The sequence below is a fragment of the Mizuhopecten yessoensis genome, unplaced genomic scaffold, assembly GCF_002113885.1.
Source record: "Mizuhopecten yessoensis strain PY_sf001 unplaced genomic scaffold, ASM211388v2 scaffold11039, whole genome shotgun sequence".
Taxonomy (NCBI): domain Eukaryota; kingdom Metazoa; phylum Mollusca; class Bivalvia; order Pectinida; family Pectinidae; genus Mizuhopecten; species Mizuhopecten yessoensis.
Window position 1 is genome coordinate 7,077 of NW_018408848.1, and position 24,392 is coordinate 31,468.

At 36.0% G+C, this 24,392-nt stretch overlaps 1 protein-coding gene across 2 annotated transcripts; it reads right to left on the bottom strand.

The window, feature by feature from the left end:
- Window positions 1-173: 173 nt before the first annotated feature.
- LOC110464867 (exonuclease mut-7 homolog) lies at window positions 174-23,977 on the bottom strand. Of its 2 annotated transcripts, none has more exons than XM_021520315.1 (18): window positions 23,791-23,977; window positions 20,473-21,257; window positions 19,058-19,111; window positions 17,570-17,709; window positions 16,942-17,039; window positions 16,066-16,139; window positions 15,415-15,453; window positions 14,804-14,961; window positions 13,803-13,971; window positions 12,991-13,052; window positions 11,629-11,765; window positions 10,423-10,532; window positions 9,011-9,236; window positions 6,682-6,872; window positions 4,236-4,403; window positions 2,263-2,316; window positions 1,130-1,258; window positions 174-797 (listed from the first exon to the last, which is right to left on the bottom strand). In XM_021520315.1, the coding sequence occupies exons 1-18, from the start codon at window positions 23,921-23,923 to the stop codon at window positions 426-428; spliced, it is 3,099 nt and encodes a 1,032-aa protein (XP_021375990.1). In that variant the 5' UTR covers window positions 23,924-23,977; the 3' UTR covers window positions 174-425. The 2 variants fall into 2 exon arrangements, with proteins under 2 accessions (XP_021375990.1, XP_021375991.1); XM_021520316.1 differs by having other exon boundaries at window positions 707-797; window positions 1,120-1,258.
- Window positions 23,978-24,392: the final 415 nt, after the last annotated feature.

Below are 24,392 nucleotides of genomic sequence, written 5' to 3' on the forward strand. Positions count from 1 at the left end.
ATATCTCAGGAAAACACAAAAAAACCACCAATTGACTGTTAACAAAAACCAAACTTCAGTATCATTCTCTTCAGGATTAGATAGAAATATATGGCTAATGATGAGAACAGAGAATATAGAATCACCTACAGACAGAGACATGGATTTAAATAAGCAACAAAAACATCAGGATATAATTTCCGAGAATTTTATTTCCATCTTCTATATATAACCATACAGTCAATTAACAAGTTCATTATAATGGTCTTGAAAGACACTTCAACATGACCACTCTGAACCGTATTGCACCATTATGGCAGTTTCAGATCTAATAGTCATACAACTTCTGTTTTCCCAGAAACCAAGGCAACACAAACAGGTATGTCCAGGCGATTAACTGCCAGATGAAGTAATACTCCAGTGTTTTAACGAATCAGAACACACTTTTATTTGTCATTCAATGTCAAAACATGTGCAAACTGTTCCTTTACCTTCGCAAAGTGGGAACCTTCCCAGAAGACCTTTCCACACCTCTGACACACGTAAAATAAGCTTACCCTTCCCAGTAAGCCTTCTGGTACCGTCTCAATCTGTATGGGAGCCCCGTTTGTTGTTACAGACACGTTAGTCCAATTAACACCATAGTTTGCCAAATCCTTCATACACACTGCGTCTGCCTCTGACACAGAGACTGGATTAGCGGCTCTCATCAACGACTGGACCCGAGACCCCGATACAGACAACTGTTGCTGCTTCCTGTACCATAACTGTTTGGTCTGTTCCTGAGGTATCTTCAGGTACTGGTCACCGTTACACACCTGAACAGTAAATATTCATAAAACACAGAACATGATGTCAAGTAGCATCAATATAGACAATGATTATGAATATGGCATATGTCAGGGAACTTCTATCATAGAAAACATTTATTGTAACAGAGGTAATTACATTTAATACTTTCACTAGAAGTACTATGTATTCATTAGATAATTAGTTACTACATGTAGTATTCCTTCTGTCTAACTTCTTCTCCTGTGAAAGGACACAAAGTTTGAAACCTTGATTGTAAACAAAGTAAAGTTTACTGCAGGATGAAGACAATAATGAGTACAGCACTGTGCATAACATAATGACACTGACCCTCACTGACCTGGCAGCGACTGAAGATATCCTCGGTTTTCACCTTCACTCCGAAATGTTCCATGACCTCTACTACCTGTTCCCTCGCAGTCACACTCTGTACACAGTAACACATGTGTTCCCCCACGTGTGACCTCACCTGTAATGTATACAATATGTGGAGATACATACCATTATATAGGGGTTTCTGTCTGTGGAGATACACACCATTATATAGGGGTTTCTGTCTGTGGAGATACAAACCACTATATAGGGGTTTCTGTCTGTGGAGATACACCCCATTATATAGGGGTTTCTGTCTGTGGAGATACAAACCACTATATAGGGGTTTCTGTCTGTGGAGATACATACCATTATATAGGGGTTTCTGTCTGTGGAGATACAAACCACTATATAGGGGTTTCTGTCTGTGGAGATACACACCACGATATAGGGGTTTCTGTATGCGGAGATACATACCATTATATAGGGGTTTCTGTCTGTGGAGATCAACACCCTTATATAGGGGTTTCTGTCTGTGGAGATACACACCACTATATAGGGGTTTCTGTCTGTGGAGATACACACCACTATATAGGGGATTCTGTCTGTGGAGATACATACCATTATATAGGGGTTTCTGTCTGTGGAGATACATGCCATTATATAGGGGTTTCTGTCTGTGGAGATACATGCCATTATATAGGGGTTTCTGTCTGTGGAGATACATACCACTATATAGGGGTTTCTGTCTGTGGAGATACATACCACTATATAGGGGTTTCTGTATGTGGAGATACATACCATTATATAGGGGTTTCAGTGTGTGGAGATGCATACCATTATATAGGAGTTTCTGTATGTGGAGATACATACCATTATATAGGGGTTTCTGTCTGTGGAGATACACACCATTATATAGGGGTTTCTGTCTGTGGAGATACACACCACTATATAGGGGTTTCTGTCTGTGGAGATACACACCATTATATAGGGGTTTCTGTCTGTGGAGATACGTACCATTATATAGGGGTTTCCGTCTGTGGAGATACACACCATTATATAGGGGTTTCTGTCTGTGAAGATACATACTATTATATAGGGGTTTCAGTGTGTGGAGATACATACCATTATGGAGGAGTTTCTGTATGTGGAGATACATACCATTATATAGGGGTTTCCACTGGTTAACACAATTCTATTCTGTGTCTTGCATATCTGTATGAACAGAAGAATGAAGGCCTTAACATGTTAATATTATTGTCTCTTAATTTGTGATTCTGTTAAACAACCACTAGCTTGGTTAGTATGAGTTGTAGAAAGGTTTATATAGAACAATTTAGAAAATTATTATAAATTTTTGAGATTTTTTTTTTTTTTTTTTAATTTTTCAATCATTATGTCCTGGCAACTTTAATGGTTCCTTTTAGCTCAATCATTGACCATGCCAGCATTATTTCAAATAATTTCTTGTCTCACTCATAACAAGCCATTTAGATTGATATGTCTCGCCTGTGCCCGCCTTGACCATCAACGCACATGTCAAGCTTGGTTGGTCTAGCACTTATAGCTTCAGAGAAACTCACTTCAATGCAAAAACTTAATTGTGATGGAGATGCTGACAAAGTCAATGGACCATAAAAAGTAGGCAGCATCCAGCATTTGATGCATGGGTTGAGATTTACTACCTCAGATGCATCTATGGTCCAAGATTGGTTGGCGTAGAACTTATGCTTTCAGTGAAACTAACTTTAACGCAAAAACTAAATGTTGATGCCGTCACTGGAAAAGCAACACCTTAGTCTCGCTTCCACTACTTCGTGGCGATGAGACCAAATTGTTCCATGTTTGATCATGTTACTGTTGAAAGTAGAATCGGATTAAGCCATTAATCATAAAGATTTCTAAATCCTCTTGCTTTGTCATCACCCTTCATCTAATTGTGCAAAAAAGCATAAACATTTTAACTTGTACAGTGACTCTGAACCTGGGTAACATAACGTCTAGTGGTTATTTATACGTATGAGTAGTTACCTACGGTGACCTATATGAAAGGTTAAAGGAAATTCAGCCATTTAATCTTTTACCTTCAGGTTGGTAAGTAAAGGTTGTAGAAAGGTTTATATAACACAATCGTTTTAGTGTTTATGTGTGACGTTCTGATGACTAGTATAGTATTTACAATGAATTGACATGAATTCCCTTATGCTATACACATATGTACACGTATCACAGCCATGCTATAGCAATATCCATGAAGCCCCAAGAGACACTTTGTAATATCATTGGACATCCATTACCTGAAGAAAATGTCACAGAATGTGTGTACAAAATCGTATTTAAACTGTAGTGCAGATATTGGAGAAACTGTACGTCAGACTTAGTGAACATGTACCATAAAGATACAGAAACCAAAGAGGGAATGAAATTCACACTAGCAAGAAGGAAAGGAAGCAGTCTGAGTTCCAGATTAATAAATCTGAAATCACAGACCATGCCACACACCAAAATCATGTTATTAACTGAGATAAGTAGTAGGAAGAGACAGCAATCTGTTCAAGTGTAGATAAAGGAAGCCATCTGGATATGCCACAGCCGTCTAGTTCTGAATCGAGATGAGGGGACTCATAGACTCTTACACATATATGATCAGGGCCCATATTCATGAAACCGTTCTTGTTTTCAAATCCATATTCTGTGCTCAATTCCAATTTCTTGTGTCCGTGATCAATTAATAAAAATAATTTTGTCAATGTTATGTAAGAAATTTGGAAATTTTTAAGCCGGATACTGTTTTCAATGTTAACACTTGCCTTTTACCATCTTGCATGATTTAAGGGAGGTACAAGAAAGTTGGCTTGGGCACAGAATTCATCCTTGAGAATTGTTTCATGAATATGGGCCCACGTATTAAACAAGAGTTGTCGAATTAATTGGTCTGTTTGATTCCTCATTTCATACATTTCATACGCTTATAGCTTAACCGAATCAACATCATTTTTATATTGGCAACTCATAAATATTTAACACCTTTGTGAACATATGCTTTACTGGTCATTTGTCAGATGAAGGTGACAGAGTACACACCATACTTATCATCAAAACATCACAACCAAACAATTGTTAACCATACTGACCTCAATGGTTCTGTCGTGGTCCTCGTGGTTCTCCAGTATGTAGACGTCCACTCCACAACTCCTAAGCTGGCGGCCTAGTCCTTGTAACATGGAGTCCACTACCACCTTCAGTTGCCCCGGGGACAGGATCTGACTGGGCCCAGCTCCACGTGGGGGTGGGGAAGTATACTTCAAACAAACATGTTAATTAATACATAGAGGCATCCAGATGGTTAATATTACACTATTTTTTTTTTTTTAAATCCAGCATTTTTTTTTAAAAAACAAGTATATTAACTGAGTGAAATATATAATCAATTATGTAACAGATATATTTTGTCATACCACCGGTAAATACAGTTTAAGTTTTAATGGATAATCCAAAAACTTTTTGTATTTTTATTTCTATTATTTTTCAGTCAATTTGAGAAAGCAAAGTTCAATATATCTAGCGATCATGGCCATCTTTCATTGTGACCTGATTGTTGCTGCTTATTGCATTTTACCTAACGGCCTCACGACATATCAGTTCCAAAACAAAAAAACATATTTGATTTTGTGCCATTCTCACCAATGTGTGAACTGTGGAGCAATTAAATAAGAAAAACAAGGTCCAGTATGTACCTGTAAACTTAAAACCACAATTGTTCCTGCAAGCATTGCATGAACAAAAATTATAAAATTAATCACTACATTTTATTTACACTTTTGCCATTAATTCACTTGAATTCACATTTCCAAGATGAATTCTTTGCTATCATTAGCCTTTGGCTACAAGCTAACTGAAGGGATATGTGATAACATCAGCCTTTTACATAAATCATAACTGTTTATGTATTTTGTGTTGTAGCATTGTTTCATAGTGACTGGTATTTCTTTGATATGTGTTGTAATATGTAATTGTTTATGATTCTGTATTAAAAAGGGGCAAATTGCCTCAAAAACTTAACAAACCCTTTGTCAGCACTGTTGTCATTACGCCTTTGCTTATGTATATATGAAGTAACACAATCCTTCTCTCACAAACCATGTTTGACACTCCATCACTTATATATTAGTGACACTTATCTGAACCCTGGTTATCTGAACTTTCAATTATTCATTTAGATAATAAAATTGATTGCTTTATTACCGTACTTTAAACAAAACCATTAATGTGTCTTCCATTGGGATCAGATATTTCTCACTACATTTATTTCCAAAGACTGCAATATTTATAGGTATAAATGTTACAGTATATTAATTAGCTTTGATTTTGAAGTAGGATAGTTAAAATAGTTATTTAAATCTAAATCTCAATCAGGACAAATAACAACTAGAACTTTTACCAAAATGGCAGACTTACACCCCACCTGTGCCAAGAACTGTAGGAATAGTTCTTTCAAGAAACAAAAGGGCACAATTCCATAAAAAGGGGAAGTAACTCCAATTTATGTATTTTATTTGCATCCTCTCAATGCAAGTTTAAAATAAACCAAACATCATTTACAATTTACTGGTGCAGTACACCTCTGTGTACTAAGGTCCCTTTTGCACATTTCAACCAGCTGAATCTTAAAAGAGAACAAGCCGGCTTAGATCTAAACTGCACACGCATATGAAGAGGTCCCAATGTGCCTGACAGAAACTGAAATGTCGCCAGTTTGCATTATTTCTTGTATAAAACAAGGTCATTTCACATGTATATGCTAGGAATTATTATGAAATTAAGGCAGGTAAGAAAAGGGACATTATTTTTTACTTCTTATTTATTTGCCAAAAAATCTTAAAACAATTCCTTTTTAGCTCTGTCCAAAGTTTGACACAGTTCTGGTCCAAGTGTGTTTGTTTATTGCTGACTTTTTCTGCATCATCAAAACCATTTTAATTGAGGTATGCGAAAAAATTACAAACTGTGCAGTACTTTGAGAGGAGTAATAATAATTATAGTCTTTATTCAAACTTGATTACATATTGAGTCAAAGACTCATCTCCCATATGGTCAAGCATATTAAAAAATGTACATTATATACAAAAAAGTATTGAGCATACATTTTTTAAACTAAGGGCCATTATTCCCAGAAAAATAGTTGGATCCAAATACTAATTGCAGGTGCTCACCTTCAGAGTAGTGAAGTTTCAATAAAATTTGTTTGAAAATGTAGGAGTTGTGCAGACAATCTTGTATTGGCTAACTTACGTAAAAAGGGGCATAACCCCCAAAATTGGCCAGATAGAAATATTAATTGCAGATAAACAACTTCATAGTGTGTTGATTATGTAAGTGAAGTTTTATGAAATTCAGCTGAAAACTGTAGGAGTTGTGCGGACAAAATAGTGTTTACAGACAGATGGACAAATAGACGTCCAATTCCAGTTTACCCTAGTGTTTACAGACAGATGGACAAATAGACGTCCAATTCCAGTTTACCCTCCCTAATTCCAGTTCACCCTCCCTAACTTCCTTGTGGTGGTATAAAAAATATACCTGGTTGGTCTTTGGAGATTTATCTTTATATGTGAACTTTTGACCTTTAGCCCTGGCTCTCATCTTGTCTCGCTTGCTTGCCTTCATCCACTTCATGCTTACAGGAAGTTCCATGTCAAAGTTCATCTTCAACTTCTGAGCTCTGCTGATCAGTTCATCATACACTTCCAGAAGTACATAAGCATCCAGTGCTGGAACAGTCATACAGATAATATATACAATCACAAAGATAATATATACAATCACACAGGTAATATATACATTCACACAGGTAATATATACAACCACACAGGTAATATATACAATCACACAGATATATATACAATCACACAGATAATATATACAATCACACAGAAAATATATACAATCACACAGGTAATATAGTCACACAGATAATATATACAATCACACAGGTAATATATACAATAACACAGGTAATATATAGTCACACAGATAATATATACAATCACACAGGTAATTTATACAATCAAAAAGATCACGTATATAGTCACACAGGTATTTTATACAATCACACAAGTATTATATAGAGTCACACGTATAATGGAGAAACAAAGGTAAATATACAATCACACAGGTAATATATAGAGTCACACAGGTAATATATTCAATCACACAGGTAATATATACCATCAAACTGGTAATACAAATGTAATACAATCACACTGGTATGGCATATGCAGACAGGTAACGAATACAATTGCACAGTTTATACACAGCCACACAAGAAATGCATATACCGTACAAACCCATGTAATCTGCACACTTTTTTTCCAGAAATTTAATACCCAAAGTGGGGGGTGCGTAAAATACACAGGTATAGAAAATTTTAAGTTTTTTTCAGGAAAAGATCGACGATTCTGAGCGATCGCCATCTTGGATTATGTCCCTTGGTACACGGAACTCAAATGACGCTCAACAAATTTATTTATGTCAAACATTAATAAAAGATACATAATGTGTTGTTATGTGAGTTTATGTGAAAGTATTAATAAATAGGTAACCGTTAACAAAAAAAGTTTAGCCAAATTCCTATGCCAGAGAATCGCCGATCAACTTATGACATTACGTTTCGACATCTTGGTGCGTTTCCCCATACTATTACGAAAATGTTGTTGTTCAATTTGAGCTCCGTTTTATGAAAGTTCTGTAAGGTTTTTTCAAATCGCCTATGCGTATATACGTATAGCATGTTTTTTTCCCGGCTCACTTTCATGTTGATCTCGCGTCTAACATTACGTAAACACGTGATTGATAATAACCTCGTGAATTATTTCAATATTTATTAAATGAAGCATCGTAAAAATAGTCTTGTAGATTTGAAGAGGATGTATTGATTGTCCACGCTTCTAGTATAAACATATTTTCTATAATCCCTTATCAGTCAAATCAGTCTGTAGTTATGACAATGCAGTAGGGCTTCGTAATTCACGCCACGTGTTGGTGAGTGAAAAAAACAACAACACGGTCCGTCGATCGCGACTGCAAATCATTTCAATTAGTAGAGCTATTGTTAACGGGTAATCACAGAGATAGTGTTAGCTCTTTACTGCATTGTAATTTGTAAAAAATATCGCCAAACCACGGACTTAGATAATCTAATTCCGTTGCCAAACTGAACTGTGACATGACCTGGTTTGAAGTGACGTAACCCAAGCCGCCATGATGAGCCCTTCTCACTGATCGTAATTATGATCAATAAAAGGTATCTAATTATGTCTTTCACCAGGAGATATGCACCAGCGGTTACTAAACATCGAATTACTTATAATTGATATGTTTTTGCACGGACTTAGATAACCTAATTCCGTGGTTTTTGTAAGCAAGTAAATGTTTTATGTAAAATATTGCTAAAATGAATTGATGTATGCCGATATGCGCACACGTGTGTGTCATGTGTGATCAGATAATTCAAAGAAAACAAGCAACAAAATACACATTTTACGTAGTTTCTTCTTGGTTTTAAATATCATTTTACATCAATGAAAAGAAAATCATAGAAATATTATTTTTTTTTAAATATTCAGAGATCGATTTTCGGAGCATGAACATCGTTTTTTTTCCAGATTTTTTGGGTGCACAAAATATTCGAGTAGAAGCTTTTTTCCAGGTTTTCAGCCTCAAAAAGTACCTGCGCAAATTACACAGGTGCGCAAATTACATGGCGGTAGTCCTAGTCACAGATGTGATATATATTCCTAGTCATAATAGTATTATAGACAGTCCCAGATGTCATGTGTAGAGTAATACAGATAACACATACAGCCAACAACTGTTTAAACACCTAGGTTTTTCGTATCATCCATTGTACCTGCGTAAGTGATTTGAGCTGGCCTCAAAGGTCTGCGTTCCCAGTCTGACATCTGCTCTGTTTTACTGAGGGGCCTCCCGAGAGTTTGTCTCACCAATTCACTGAGGCCCCGTGCTTCCTTCTGGGGAAACTTGATGTTTACTCCACTGTCACTGTCCTCTACAGGTGCATCTTCCTCGTCTGACTGTCCAGTCTCAGGGAGGAGGTTCACTGTCTTATCTATCACCTATATAGGTGTGAAATAAAGTAATTTTGTGTAGACATTTTAAAACCTTGATAGAGATCATGTCAAATTTTTAAGAAACAGATACAAAAACTATATGAATTCTTACAAGATTAAATTCAAAGGCATTTCAAATTACTTACAAAGTTTTCTTATACCAAAATAAAAGGATGTTCAATCCTTACAAACTGAGACTTTGAAAGACATAGAAATAGACATGCCATCTGTCCAGATGAGATAATTTATTTTTAGAAATTAAAAAAAAATGAGATGAATTAACATTTTAACTGTGTAATAGGGGTGTAACGATTCACCAAAGTCTTGATGTATTGGATCGCAAGGGCCGCGATACGATGCACCAATGCGGCAAAACTGTATCGTGATACCTGTGATACTTTTCATTTTGTACTCTCTCTTGTTAAAACTCTTCAAAGAAAAAAATAGTTTTAGCACTCAACAAACCAAAATGGTGGACAGAGAAATACGTCAAGGCATGTGCACATTTCAAGTCGCCTATCTTGCAATTGTTTACTTTCAAATCTACTTAATCCAATGATAATGTATTCGAGACGGAAAAATTGTTCTATTACCACAATGAATGTCGGAGAAAACTGAATATGCAGGAAATAACACGAATGTGCACAACACGCATTCATGTATGACTCGTTAAATTAACCTTATACACGTCTATAACATTAAATAAAATATGTCAAACCAAAATGCAAGTAAGTCTTACTTTTATGTTGGGGAATAAAGCGGAAATGTGACTGAGTTCAAAACCATTTACAACCACTATCGGTAAATGTATTGCCAATGCTCTTTGTCCATTTTCAGTTGTTGAAAATGATGATTTTAAGGCATTCATTAACACTCTAGACACTCAATATTCACCCAAAGCATTTTTCAGATAGTATTATCCTAGTATTATATTTAAGCCAGAAGTGAAGTAATACGAACATTGAATGATGTCTACATAGTACCTTTTGGTATTAATTGTTATTTGTATTGTACCTTTTATACTCACCTGATAAAAAGTTTGAAAAAAGGTTTCAAATAACTGCTAAATACACATTGTATATAGCTTCCAGATATCGTGATACGTATTGCATTGCGACCCAAGTATCGTGATACGTATCGTATTGAAGCATGATACACACCCATACTGTGTAACAACCACTTTGTTCTGTACCTTCCGAGCAACTTTCTCCAGCTCCACCACACGACACAGATGTGCAAGGCTTTCCTTCATGAAGGGAAATGTCTTAACAAACATCTGAAAATCTGAGTCGAGTCCATAACCTGAAAAAGCAACAATCTGTATCACAAATCCTAATGTGACCTAGCAACAGCAACCAAACACTCTTCACACATCTTTATATCAACAACCATACATAGCTGTCTTAATTCGAGAAACATTCAACATTTACAATTATACAGTATTTTAATAGTCCTCTGATTAGAATATGACTATACAATTATGGTTATTCTCATCTATAATACAAAAGACACTTACTATACACAGCTAATTTGAGTATGGCTGGGATGCAGAAGACTAAATATACTAACCTACCTTGAGTATGGCTGGGCTGTAGAAGACTAAATATAATTACCAAATTTGAATATGGCTAGGCTACAGCAGACTAAATATACCTACCTAATTTAAGTAAGGCGTGCTCACGGCAGGCTAAATATACTTACCTAATTTGAGTAGGGCTGGGCTACAGAAGACACAATATACTTACCTATCTTGAGTATGGCTGGGCTGTAGAAGACTAAATATCCTTACCAAATTTGAATATGGCTAGGCTACAGCAGACTAAATATACCTACCTAATTTAAGTAAGGCGTGCTCACGGCAGGCTAAATATACTTACCTAATTTGGGTATGGCTGGGCTACAGAAGACTTAGTATACTTACCTAATTTGAGTAGGGCTGGGCTACAGAAGACACAATATACTTACCTATCTTGAGTATGGCTGGGCTGTAGAAGACTAAATATAGTTACCAAATTTGAATATGGCTAGGCTACAGCAGACTAAATATACATACCTAATTTAAGTAAGGCTGGCTCAAAGCAGACTAAAGATACTTACCTAATTTGAGTATGGCTGGGCTACAGAAGACTCAATACTAACTTGAGTATGGCTGGATTACATAAGACTAAATATACTTACCTAATTTGAGTAAGGCTGGATCACAGCAGACTAAATATACTTACCTAATTTAAGTAAGGCTGGCTCACAGCAGACTAAATATACTTACCTAATTTGAGTATGGCTGGGCTACAGAAGACTAAATATACTTACCTAATTTGAGTAAGGCTGGGCTACAGAAGACTTAGTATACTTACCTAATTTGAGTATGGCTGGGCTACAGAAAAATTAGTATACTTACCTAACTTGAGTATGGCTGGATTACAGAAGACACATGCCACAAACTGCTGCCAGTCATCCTCCTGTAGTTGTTGAGACAGGCTAATGACGTCTAGTAGAAATATATGGTCAAGAACAGCCAGCTGCATCAGGGCCACTCTGTAACCAGGGAAACAGTTATGCGGAACATTATTTTTTATATTTTTTATCTGTCCTCTATTCAACCATTCTCGACTGACACTTGTACTACAATGTATATCAGAGTACATTATCAACACTAAAATATTTGTTTAATCATAACTATACCTTGTACGGTGGGGACATGGAGACACACTATATGAATTGTTTATATGTTTGTTTGATGATTTCAATGACTGTACATATACCATACCGAAGTTGTAAGGGGAAGGCTTAAATAGGCTTTGCCTGATGCCCTATCCCTTTGCATATTTTTTGCAATAAAAATTGTTAAAATGAAACAGTTATGCAATCAGGGAAACACCTCTAGCATCTCTGTGAGTAACCAGGTAACAAATTAAACAGACACTGTAAGTAACCAGTCGACAATACAAATGTATAAGTAACCATGGAAACACTATACAGACTCTGTACGTAACCAGTCGACAATACAAATGTATAAGTAACCATGGAAACACTATACAGACTCTGTACGTAACCAGTCGACAATACAAATGTATAAGTAACCATGGAAACACTATACAGACTCTGTACGTAACCAGTCGACAATACAAATGTATAAGTAACCATGGAAACACTATACAGACTCTGTACGTAACCAGTCGACAATACAAATGTATAAGTAACCATGGAAACACTATACAGACTCTGTACGTAACCAGTCGACAATACAAATGTATAAGTAACCATGGAAACACTATACAGACTCTGTACGTAACCAGTCGACAATACAAATGTATAAGTAACCATGGAAACACTATACAGACTCTGTACGTAACCAGTCGACAATACAAATGTATAAGTAACCATGGAAACACTATACAGACTCTGTAAGTGACTAGGGAAACAGATAAGGAGGAGGAAAGTAGCAAGCAGCTAGGAATGAGGGCAAGTGAAACAGATCACTATCCACACAATTGTGTCAAAAACCCTGTATGAAGTTAAAACTTGCATGATCCTTTTGCTGGACATAATTCAGTTTAAACCCAATGTATTCTACACCCTGCATTCAATGCGCTGGGGTTTTATACCTCATCACATCTTACCTAAATTTCCTTAATTTTTCCTGTGTTTAATATCTTATTATGCTTTTGATAATACAGATATTTGACAATCTGTTCAACAATAATTGATAAGAAGAATCACAGAGACATTAAGATGGCTGTTTTTATCTACAGTATATTACCTCTGAACTGTGTTACCAAAACCAGGTCTCCATTCTGAGTCGATTCCAACAGTTGTTCCAGGCTGAAGAACACAAAATAGTACTGATACCAAAGTCTGATGCTAGATACATATAAAAAAAATCAATTAATATTAATCACTGTGGATGGAAACATGCAGGGGGTTTTAATGAGGGAGGAAGCGGGAGTACTCGGAGAAAACTCACATGGTCAGGGATGGGTGACCTATTAAATACCTTTTCATGTCCAATCGGGGAGTTGAACCCTGGCTGTATTGGTGAAAGGCAAGTGTGCTATCTACTGCACCAGCTGACCACCCTAATACTACACATTACAATGTACATCACCTCCAACAATGCCAGGAAGTTGGATGAAAGACAAGACACATTGAGTGATAAACATTTTGTTTTAAAGAACCATGGTTAATGTTGTGCTATTGATCAAGAGAGCTGTTAACATCAAGGATGTTGATTATAAATAAGAACAGACCAATCTTTACAATGTCGCTTGTGGGAGAGTCCTGGTAGACTGTCAATGCCTGTATTAGCATTTACAGACAGGCCTGTCAGGCATTACCCTTGAGACCATATGAGCAACCAGTGATTTAAAATAATAAATAAAATTGTGCACCCTTTTAAACTTACTTCATTTTTCAGTGGAAATTGGGGCAGAAAATGAGTTATGACATCAAGTCTTTTACAATAGATTTTCCTGAAAACCCTGGTGTTGTTTGTTCTGATTACTATTGAGATGGTTATAACATTACCTGAGACAGTCGTTGTTCTGATTACTATTGAGATGGTTATAACATTACCTGAGACAGTCGTTGCAAACATGTCCAGTAGCTCTCCTTTGTGTCGACCATACTGATTGCATCCAGAGACATTTTCAGTGGGTACCAGGATGTTTTAATGTCGCTGTCAGTGTAACAGTCAGTCTCCCAATCCTCACTTCCTATCTCTTGTGTAGTAGGACCAGGGTTTCTGACGTAAACAAACGCAAGGTATCACAGAATACATATACACAAAAGCATCTTATTGAGATAGCCATCTCCAATTCAAAAGATTTACACATTAAAAAACAGGTAAAACATCTTTGAAGATAATTTGTAACTTGTTAAATAACTAATGACACATATACAAACACACAACACTGTATGGATAGAATATACTAAAGTAATTCAGAATAAGAAAATACTACTGTAAGGGAGATAACTGTTACCACACTTAACAAAGATACTGTGTAGCATTTACCATGTATTCCTTAATAATTAAGCTCTTTGTTCTGTTATTACCTAAAAGACATCAAATAGATCGTGACAGTATCCAGTATTCGAAAATTAAAAAAGGAGCTGAATGAAAGAATTAGATATGTCTTAAATCATGTTCTATTTTTGTTTAACAAATTTGAATGTCAAAAATAAATATAGAAATGAAAGCACTACAACATTATAAAGACATTGCACTGCTAATTCAAAAAAATATATCATATTTTTAAAATCTTTACCCACATTTAAAAAGAGTTATCTCCCCCATACTCACTCCTCTGCTTGTCACACTTTTTAAAGGTATTTCTCTGTTGTCACTCTCTCATTCAGCATCTTCCTCTGTTTTCGCCACACTCACTCCTTAACTTAGGTACCTTTGTTTTTGACACTCACTCTTTAAGGATCTTTAGTTTTTGACATTCACTCTTTAAGGATCTTTAGTTTTTGACATTCACTCTTTAAGGATCTTTAGTTTTTGACACTCACTCTTTAAGGATCTTTAGTTTTTGACACTCACTCTTTAAGGATCTTTAGTTTTTGACACTCACTCTTTCAGGATCTTTCTCTGTTGGGCCACCGGTGGAGGAATGGACTCGTCAGAAAGCTGGTAGTGATCAGCCCACTTTGCTGCGGCCACTGTCTCGTTGTAACACATTAGCTGTTCTATCAACTGTTCCTTTAGAAAGGTACTGTCACCAACAGCACTCTAAAGATAATTCAATGTCAAGGTAATTTAGAGGCAAATATTATGTTCAAAATTATCACAGCAGAAAACAATTTTTTAATTTACTTTCTTTGAATATAAAAATCAGACACCTGGTAATAATTACTTTCACATTATACTGTATAAAGTTAAGCTTTCCATGGTTTCTTTTTTTAGTATTTATATAATGAATCAACTGAGTCTTCCATCATCTAAAAGAAATCCCTGTGTGAGGATAGTAAACCATAAAAATGTAATTAATTTGGTCTCGTACTTCTAACATATTTCCTCACTCCTGAGTCGTATGAAATACCTCTAACATAATGGTTGAATATAACATGTTACCCACATCCGGAATACCTCTAAAGTATTGGTTAAATATAACACATTACTCAGACTTGGAACACCTCTAAGATTATCCTATGCATCTTGATACACACTAATAAGTATACACACCTGCACCATTTCTTCCCAGCTTCCTGCACCCATTGACCCCTGCAATTTAAGAGAAACAGTCAACATGAGAAAAATTGCAACTAATCTTTAAACAAAAAACATGTTATATTTCAATTAATTTTAAAAGAAGTTAAAAAAGTGGAACTTATTGAGATCATCTGATCATCTGGAAAACTTGTAATCTGGACAGTTAATCACTGGATCAAATTTCCACATCCACAGTAATGTACTTGTTACCAATGATCCAAACATTTTCATTTAAGAAGTGATCAATAATTCACGAGTATTTTGGTTTATCTTTGGTCATGGAAGCTTCCTATAACATTTTATTGAGATTTGGTATATGATTATGGAGAAGTCCAAAAGGTGAACTTTACAGACAGATGACAGAAGACAACAGACAAAATGAGATCACAATAGGTCCATGAGACTATTAAAGTCTCAGGTGACCTAAAATGTGTGTCATCGTTTTCAAAGTTTCACTTGCTCAGATAATGTGTGCATTACACTACCTTTCAATCAACTACCTTTTTGCAGAGCTCTATAAGAGGCTCATTTAGTTTTCAGCAATTTTTGTAATAGATATTTAAGAAACTCTCAGTTTATTTTATATGTGATCATTCCTATATTAAACTGGTGATGTACACAAACCTCAATGTATCTCTTATACAACAGATATTTCACAGCACCCAGGCCTCTAGCATTGCTGATGTTTGGACACAAATCTAGAAAAATAATGACAAGATGCTAAATTACGTTGGTTAATCAGATAACAAACAAATTATATTATTCCATACGTTTGATACAGATTAAAGCACTTTTGAGTGGCTTATGTTAGACAATCAATCAATCAATCAACTTTATTGCATTTTACATCCAATTTACAAGGATCGAGCTGCAAACATCAAACAAACACAAGCAGCCAGCTTACTTACCTGGAGAGATTTCGTAAAACCTTATCAGACAAGCAGCCAGCTTACTTACCTGGAGAGATTTCGTATAACCTCATCATACAAGCAGCCAGCTTACTTACCTGTAGAGATTTCGTATAACTTCATCAGACGAGCAGCCGGCTGACTTACCTGGAGATATTTCGTATAACCTTATCAGACGAGCAGCCTGCTTACTTACCTGTAGAGATTTCATATAACTACATCAGACGAGCAGCCAGCTTACTTACCTGGAGAGATTTCGTATAACCTTATCAGACAAGCAGCCAGCTTACTTACTTGTAGAGATTTTGTATAACATCATCAGACGAGCAGCCAGCTTACTTACCTGGAGAGATTTCGTATAACCTTATCAGACAAGCAGCCAGCTTACTTACCTGTAGAGATTTCGTATAACCTTATCAGACAAGCAGCCAGCTTACTTTAATACCTGTAGATATTTCACATAACCTTATCAGACGAGCAGCCAGCTTATTTACCTGTAGAGATTTCGTATAACTTCATCAGACGAGCAGCCAGCTTACTTACCTGGAGATATTTCGTATAACCTTATCAGACGAGCAGCCAGCTTTTTTACCTGGAGAGATTTCATATAACTTCATCAGACGAGCAGCCAGCTTACTCAGAGGTTTCCAATGCATCTTTTCTCGTTTCGCATTTGGCACACCTGACGAACTACAAATATTTCAAAATCATTTCATCAATAAAACTCAATCATTGCTATTCAGATGACACCACTCTTTCGGTACAACTGTTGACATCATATGGCCTCAATGAAATTCTGTATCTAAATAACTCCTGGGGTTTAGATTAACAAGAGGCCCAATGGGCCTGAACACTTAACGACTAGAAAGCATCAGAGAAAGCAGCAGAGACTGATATTCGTGTACAAAGTGGTTGAAGGATTGATACTGTTTCCATTTCTTTCTTGATACAATGTACTTGCATTGAATTAAAAACTAGATATTTCAGACACAAAAGAACAAGGTTATCAACAGTTATAAGAACAAATCTTACATTACTGTACACATTTTAAGAAATACAAGTACACAAGAGAATGAATCGTATTGGATCTATGAATTTTACATGAAAAGAGAAATGTTCCATATGATTTTAAGCCTATCATTTTCCAGCACACTTCCTCTCACAAAAAATAAAATTCAAATGGTGTATGATGATGATGATTTTAATTGTACTATATTTACCTGATGACATGGGACATGTCAATGGACCGATCACATAGTCTGTCCAGCATATGTACAACAAGCTGCTGTTGCTGTGGGTTACCAACTAAGTAGCTTTCTATCAAGTTCACTTTATCTTGTAGAATTAATGGTAAAACAGTCTGAAATAGATTTGTTTTTTGTTATAAAGTGATTACAGTATAATCTGTCCTACCTAAACTTTGTATAATCAGGATCTGTGTAACTACACTGTTGTCTATGCTTAGCCTTTTTTCTATATCAATCTTACAGAAATTGAACTTGTGGGTTGTGTAATACACATATACCTGGCTACTCTATAATCGTTTATTATTTCAGTGTAAATAATTTAACAAATTTTGCAAAATAATTTGTGAGTTTTAGTACTTAACAGATGGTTTGCAACAGGAAAAAATGCAGAAAAATAAACAATTATATTACAAGCTTTAATTATGGAAAAAGACACATTTAGAAAAGAAAGTAATAATTCATTTACAGAGGAACTATTTATATATATAAGCTTGTACTATCTTCCATATCAAATTTGCACAAAAATAAATCAACATTATACAATATGTATTATAATACACGGTACAATACACAATTAAAACAGCATTGCCAGATTCATCCCACATCCTCTTGCCTGATACTGCACCTCACATACAAGATAAATATTGTTTCCTGACAGTTTAACACTTTCTATTAAAACTAATAATGGAATCCATCCCTGATGTGAGGTATGGATAAGGTAATTCAAACCCCAGGGATAAAATATTGAGCAGGAGATATGAGGCTCGGGTCTCTTGCTCAATATTTTATTCCTCGTGTTTGAATTACCTAATCCATACCTCACATCAGGGATGGATTCTATTTCTTGCTTATTACCTGAAACCCTTAAAGACAGCTACTCCTCTAGTAAAGTTGTAAACTGTCTGCAGATTTATCATTTGCATATGAAGCCCAGATGGCAATTGTTGATGTCAATGACCCTGACTGACCCCAAAACGTCACTATAATTCCAATGCCAGTCTGCACATGTAAATGATCAAGACCCATGGGTCGGATAGAATTTTCCAGTGCCCCTGGAAATGTAGATATCTCAGTCTTGGATGCAAGAATAATAGAATCTCTCACCCCTTTGGGGCCGAAATGGGGGAATCTCAACCCGAGGGTAAGGGTTTCTTAGGTTGTCAAACACGAGGCTATGCCAAGTGTTTGGCAACATGAGAATCTTTCCCCGAGGGTTGAGATTCCCCTATCTCACCCTCAAGTAGGTGAATGATTCCTCTTCTCTTACCCTGTTCACCCATTGTGCATCATATGCATGATGTAATTTTAACGTCAGAGGCTAAGTTCATTGTTGACGTGATGCCATACCATTGTAATGAATAAGGGCATCCCACCCCACCCCCCGTCTCAACCCTAGGGCGAGATCAGGATATCTCACAACAGTACCTGTCCAGGGTAAGAGAATACGATTTCTTTACTTACCTCTTCCACAGAGAAATGGTCTTGTAAGCCAAGCTTACCTGCACAAACTGCAGCCTGCAAAAGTTACACAACATTCAAAGTTTATTTATAGAACCAGACGTGGTATGCTAAACAGGTGTTAACTTGTAGGTCATATACTGTAGTACTTTTATCTTTTGTGGGGGTTTTATATTTGCTCTTGCATAAAACAGTTTTTTGACCTCTGAAACATGTACGTGACACTGAAATTTGTAAGATACACGTACATTAATTCCTGTAGGAACTCTTATCAGAGATTTATAACGATAGTTATAAATCTCTGATTTAGATAGAGTTCCTACAGGAATTACATGTACATATACATTTGGTATCATGCAGAGCTCTAGAATGTCTCAGTTTCAGTTATATCAAATGATAAATGGAAAGAAATTATGTATGTAAAATTGATTGATCAAACACAAACACCAGTCTACAGCTGCAGAAAGCAGTTGTCTGATATATGGTCGACATACACACCCACTCATCAATTATCTGTGCCAAGTGTGTGTTATTATACAGTTCACTCGAGTATAATGTTTTGCTATGATCATCATACAGAATCTAGGGTTATAGTGTGCAGAATGCATAAAAATGTCAGGACAATTATTTTTCTTGAGAATATTGTTGGTATATGTTACTGAAGATTAGGAAGCAAAGGTTTAACTTACACGATGTTCACACTGGATGAACACTGGTACGACATATATTTTAATTTGTTGACCTGTTGACCTTTGAAGGCAAAGAACACTAGAAGTAAGATGATCACTGGTACATATATACAACTGTCATGTATGTTAACAATCCACGGGTTCTGCCCTAGATGTATATACATCTTCTGTACACAGAGGCAATGTCCTGGCAAAATCAAAGGCCCTTAGCGGATAATACAAGTAGACTTGACTAGTCGGATATCTTTGATGACGACAAAAGTAATCAGTCGAAAAATGTAGGAGATTGCCAGACAAACAAAAGTGTACGCCGGCCGGACAACGCCATACCATAATACTCCTGTCAAATTTGACGGTCGTATAAAAATTGACAGACATTGAAGTTGGGTGTTTTTCATCTGTAAAATTCCTAGGTTAGTTATCAGCCTAGCGAAAGGTCAGGTTTATATTTCTGAAATCAATCTGTGTGTCTTCGATTTTGTCATGAATATGCTAAGGGTACAGAGAAGATATACATCAGATGATCAGAGATATATGAAGGGAACTCTCAGATTTTGAAGACATGTTCATAGCATACAAGACTAACATAGAAGAAATATGAACATTGACAAAGGGCAAATTAAAACCGGCAGTTAATTTGGTAGGTAGAAAGTTCGAACAAAAGACAATGTTTTTTCACAGTATACAAAATTTCAATGGTATAAAATTAACACATTGACATATATTTACCTCTTTGTATTTACGTTGTTCTAAAAAGCATCTTAGCACAGGCACCAAAAAGCTGTTGTCAGGTTGGTTGAGCTGGAATGCTTTTATTGCAAAGCCAACCATAGTCATGTGAAAACGAGTACACATATGCAACACATGTAATTTTAACTCCTGTGTGAGAAGGAACTGTGAATATTTTGGAATGTTGTCTTTTGAACTGCACCAATTGTCAAACTCTTTCATAATGTAATAGGCAAGAGTTGAAGTCTTGGGTAAATGATAATCTTTGCTCTTCTCTACAAGGTATGTGACCAGGGTGTAGGGATTGGTGCAATGTGACAGGTGTCGTCTGAATGTCCTGTATACATCTGTCTTGTCTTTCTTTGTATCATCACTCCATTTATCTTCTAGTTCAAGAAGAACTTGTCTCATTTCATCAACAGTTGTCTCCCTTTGTGCTTTGTCTAGATTTGCTGTCATCCACTGTGTTGTACTTGATACAGGAACTTGTTGATGAATCTGTTTAAAACTTGTCTCTTTGGTCTTTGAACTTCCAGGTTTTGTTTTGGTATCAGATTCATCTTTGTGGAGTGGTGGGAAATGAGCTGCATAAAAATGATCCGATTCATCGTCAACACCCTCTGCACCACCTGGTACCAAGCTGAGTTCATTTGTAACTTCTCGTTGAGCCATACTGTGTTTTGATATCCAACGTTTCTGAGCCGAGGAAAGATAAGATTTAGTATTCCTCTTCTTTACAGTTGTCTTTAATATCTTAACAGTTTCATTCTCTTCGATTTTCAATGCTGAAAGAAAATACAAATTGAAATTTACTAGTCCAGTCATGACGTGATTTAGGGTTGTGTAGCATATACATCTATTATAGAGCCTATCGTAAATAAATAACTGTTCACATCTAGGTGGCACACCACTAAATATATTACAATGAACAATGACTTTAAGAAAATCTGACCTTCACCAAGTTATAATGAAGTACAAATTTCCTAGTTCAAAACTACTTGGATATAAACTATAAACTACATGATATCCAAAATTTACTTTCTATACAAACAACCTATGACTGTTCCTTGCACTCAGTCATAGCTTGACAAAGGGACCAGTCAGTCTTGAAACGTTGTGACGTTTAATACGTTCATTGTTTGTGTAGAAAGTAAAACTTTGATATCACATGTTTCCAGACTGATGAATCTAATTGAAGATACAAATTACATGTATTGTTAGATAAATGACAATATGAAACAAATATGGGGTGTTTTACATTTTGCTTTTCATAGAAATTTGATTCAAGTTTGCAATTGGCTGCTTTGAAGAACTTTCTGTTTGAATCCAGCTTGAATCAGTGTTCACCTAAAATGCAGAACTCCAAATGCAACTTTCTGATCATCATTTATACAAACTATATCACATTTCTTTCAACAAGGGATGCTTCAGATTGTATGTGGTTGATCTTCCTTCAACTTACACTGAAGGGTAAACTTTCAAAATAACCCCATTTTCTCTACTGGGATCTACCTCTTTATACTAGATCAATTTGGCCCCCTCTAACCTAATGGAAAGGGGTAGCCACATCCATTATTTATACAAAAGAGATGAGTAGCCTTGGTCCATAATGCATCAGACCAACTATCGAAAAAAGAACCTTCATCCTTATTGAGGGGTATTCTTAACAAGAGATGTTGGGTGTTTTTTGGCGCCCACCATTGTACCATCTTCATTAGTTCTTTGTCAGTTCGATCTTTTCTCTTCTTTTCTCTAATCTGTTTGATTGAGTCATGTTAACAGTAAATGCACCTTGAGGTAACTTTTGATCTAAACGTAATACTGATGTGTATAAAAGACAACGCTCAAACTGAGTTTGTCATTTCACATATTCACTAGTACAGTACTTAACGTTTAAGAAATAGAATTGATCATTGCAATATGAGAAAGACCTGTTTAGTTCTTCCTTTAGCCATTTGTTTGGTCATTTGGCCAAGATGGTGGCCTGTCAGCCATTTTCTATATCCGATCAGTCTGTAAATTAAACATCATGCACAACTACAGACCAAAGGGAACCTACATATATATTTGAGATGGATCTCTCCAGTACTTCCTAAGAAATAGTGCTAAGTTTACAAACCTTCACTATCAAAATCCAAGATGGCTGCCTGTCGGCCATGTTAATTATCCGATCAGTCTCAAAAGTTGCCCTGCACAACTAGGGACCAAGGGGAACATACATATAAAATTTGAGAAAGATCCCTCTCGTACTTCTTGAGAAATAGTGATAACAAGAATTATTTAAGGACGGACGACGGAAGGACGGACGCAGGGAGATTTGAATAGCCCATCATCAGATGATGGTGGGCTAAAAACATGCACCTCCATTTACCATATCGCTCCCCCTCCCAGGCACATCTTATTTGAAAAATGTACTGTTCGAGTATAATTGAGTACACTGGCCCAGTGATATCGTCAAGTCAAAGGTTTCCGCACGTTCTAACACAAGGATATTCAATACAAATATGATTCCAATTCCTTCACTTCTAACTTGAAAGCCTGATCTGTTAATGTATATTTCCCTAACTGTGACACTGCCATTATAACCCAAGGGGAATTTCCACCCTTTTTTTTTTATAAAATATAATGAAGTCCAATTTGACCATTGATGCTTTAATTTTAAAAACCAAACTTTGTTAAAATCTAAAAAGATATTCAGGAGAAGACAGTATGTTATGCAGAAATGCTGATGGAATCAGGATGACAATACACCAAGGCTACATTCGCGTATCTCGGTTGAAACGGTACGTGTGGCGCAGAGCTAAAAATGCACACTTTCGGAGAATAAAAAACAATGTATCAAGAAAAGTATGCCCTGCTGAGGTCAGCCTCGGTTCAGATCTGTACCTGTCGTTTTCTTTACAGGTTCAACCGGTTCAACCGGATACGCGAATGTAACCATAGGAGCCTGAAGTTCTGTCAATAATGAATAATAATAGTAATACAAAAAAAATACCCCTAATATGCCATAGGAGCCTGAAGTTCTGTCAATAATGTATAATAATAGTAATACACAAAAAATACCCCTAATATGCTTAAAAAAAAATTTTGTATTACTATTATTATTCATTATTGACAGAACTTCAGGCTCCTATGATGTAACCCATGGCATACGACACATGATACTTAGAAGAATATAAACTTATGAAGTAGTAACAGACTTTCTATTCAAAAATATATATTTATATCTCAGTGTCCAACACAGCGAGATACTTTTGACAAGCGGCGTGATGTGATAGGACCTATATCAGCATGATCAGAGAGTTTTGGAAAGGGGACCTTTCAATAAAGTTCTGCAAATACGTTGCTCCTCTTCGTCAGTCTGTGTTCCTCTTTCTTCCGTTTTTCTATAGAAAAATGAGACGTAAAGACACTTGCATATTTCCCAAATAGCTCCAACTAATACTATCATGCTATGTTTGGATCATTCAATCGTGCCATTTAAACATGTGCACCGGAAAATGAAATTTGGGAGGTAGTAAATTTCAGATAAATGAAGGGGAGAGGTGGTCCGAACGGACTGAGAGCATTGTCAGGAATGCACTTAAGTGTCAATTTATGCTGTGAACCTATAGGTTATAATGAGCATATCTATATTTTTACTTGAACGATCTTTCTCCGGAAAATATCAAGAAAACATACTCCATTTACAAGTTTTAATTTATTCATAAAGCATGACAGGAATGAAATCCTGGATTTTCATTCCTGTCATGCTTTATGAATAATTTAAAACTTGTAAATGGAGTATGTACTATTTATCACTGTAACCATGGTATTATTTAAATGTCAATTAAATAGTGTTTTCTAGAGAGATTATAGAGAACAAATACTGCATATTACCGGACATGACATTTACAGCCTACTTATGCAAGTATTGAATT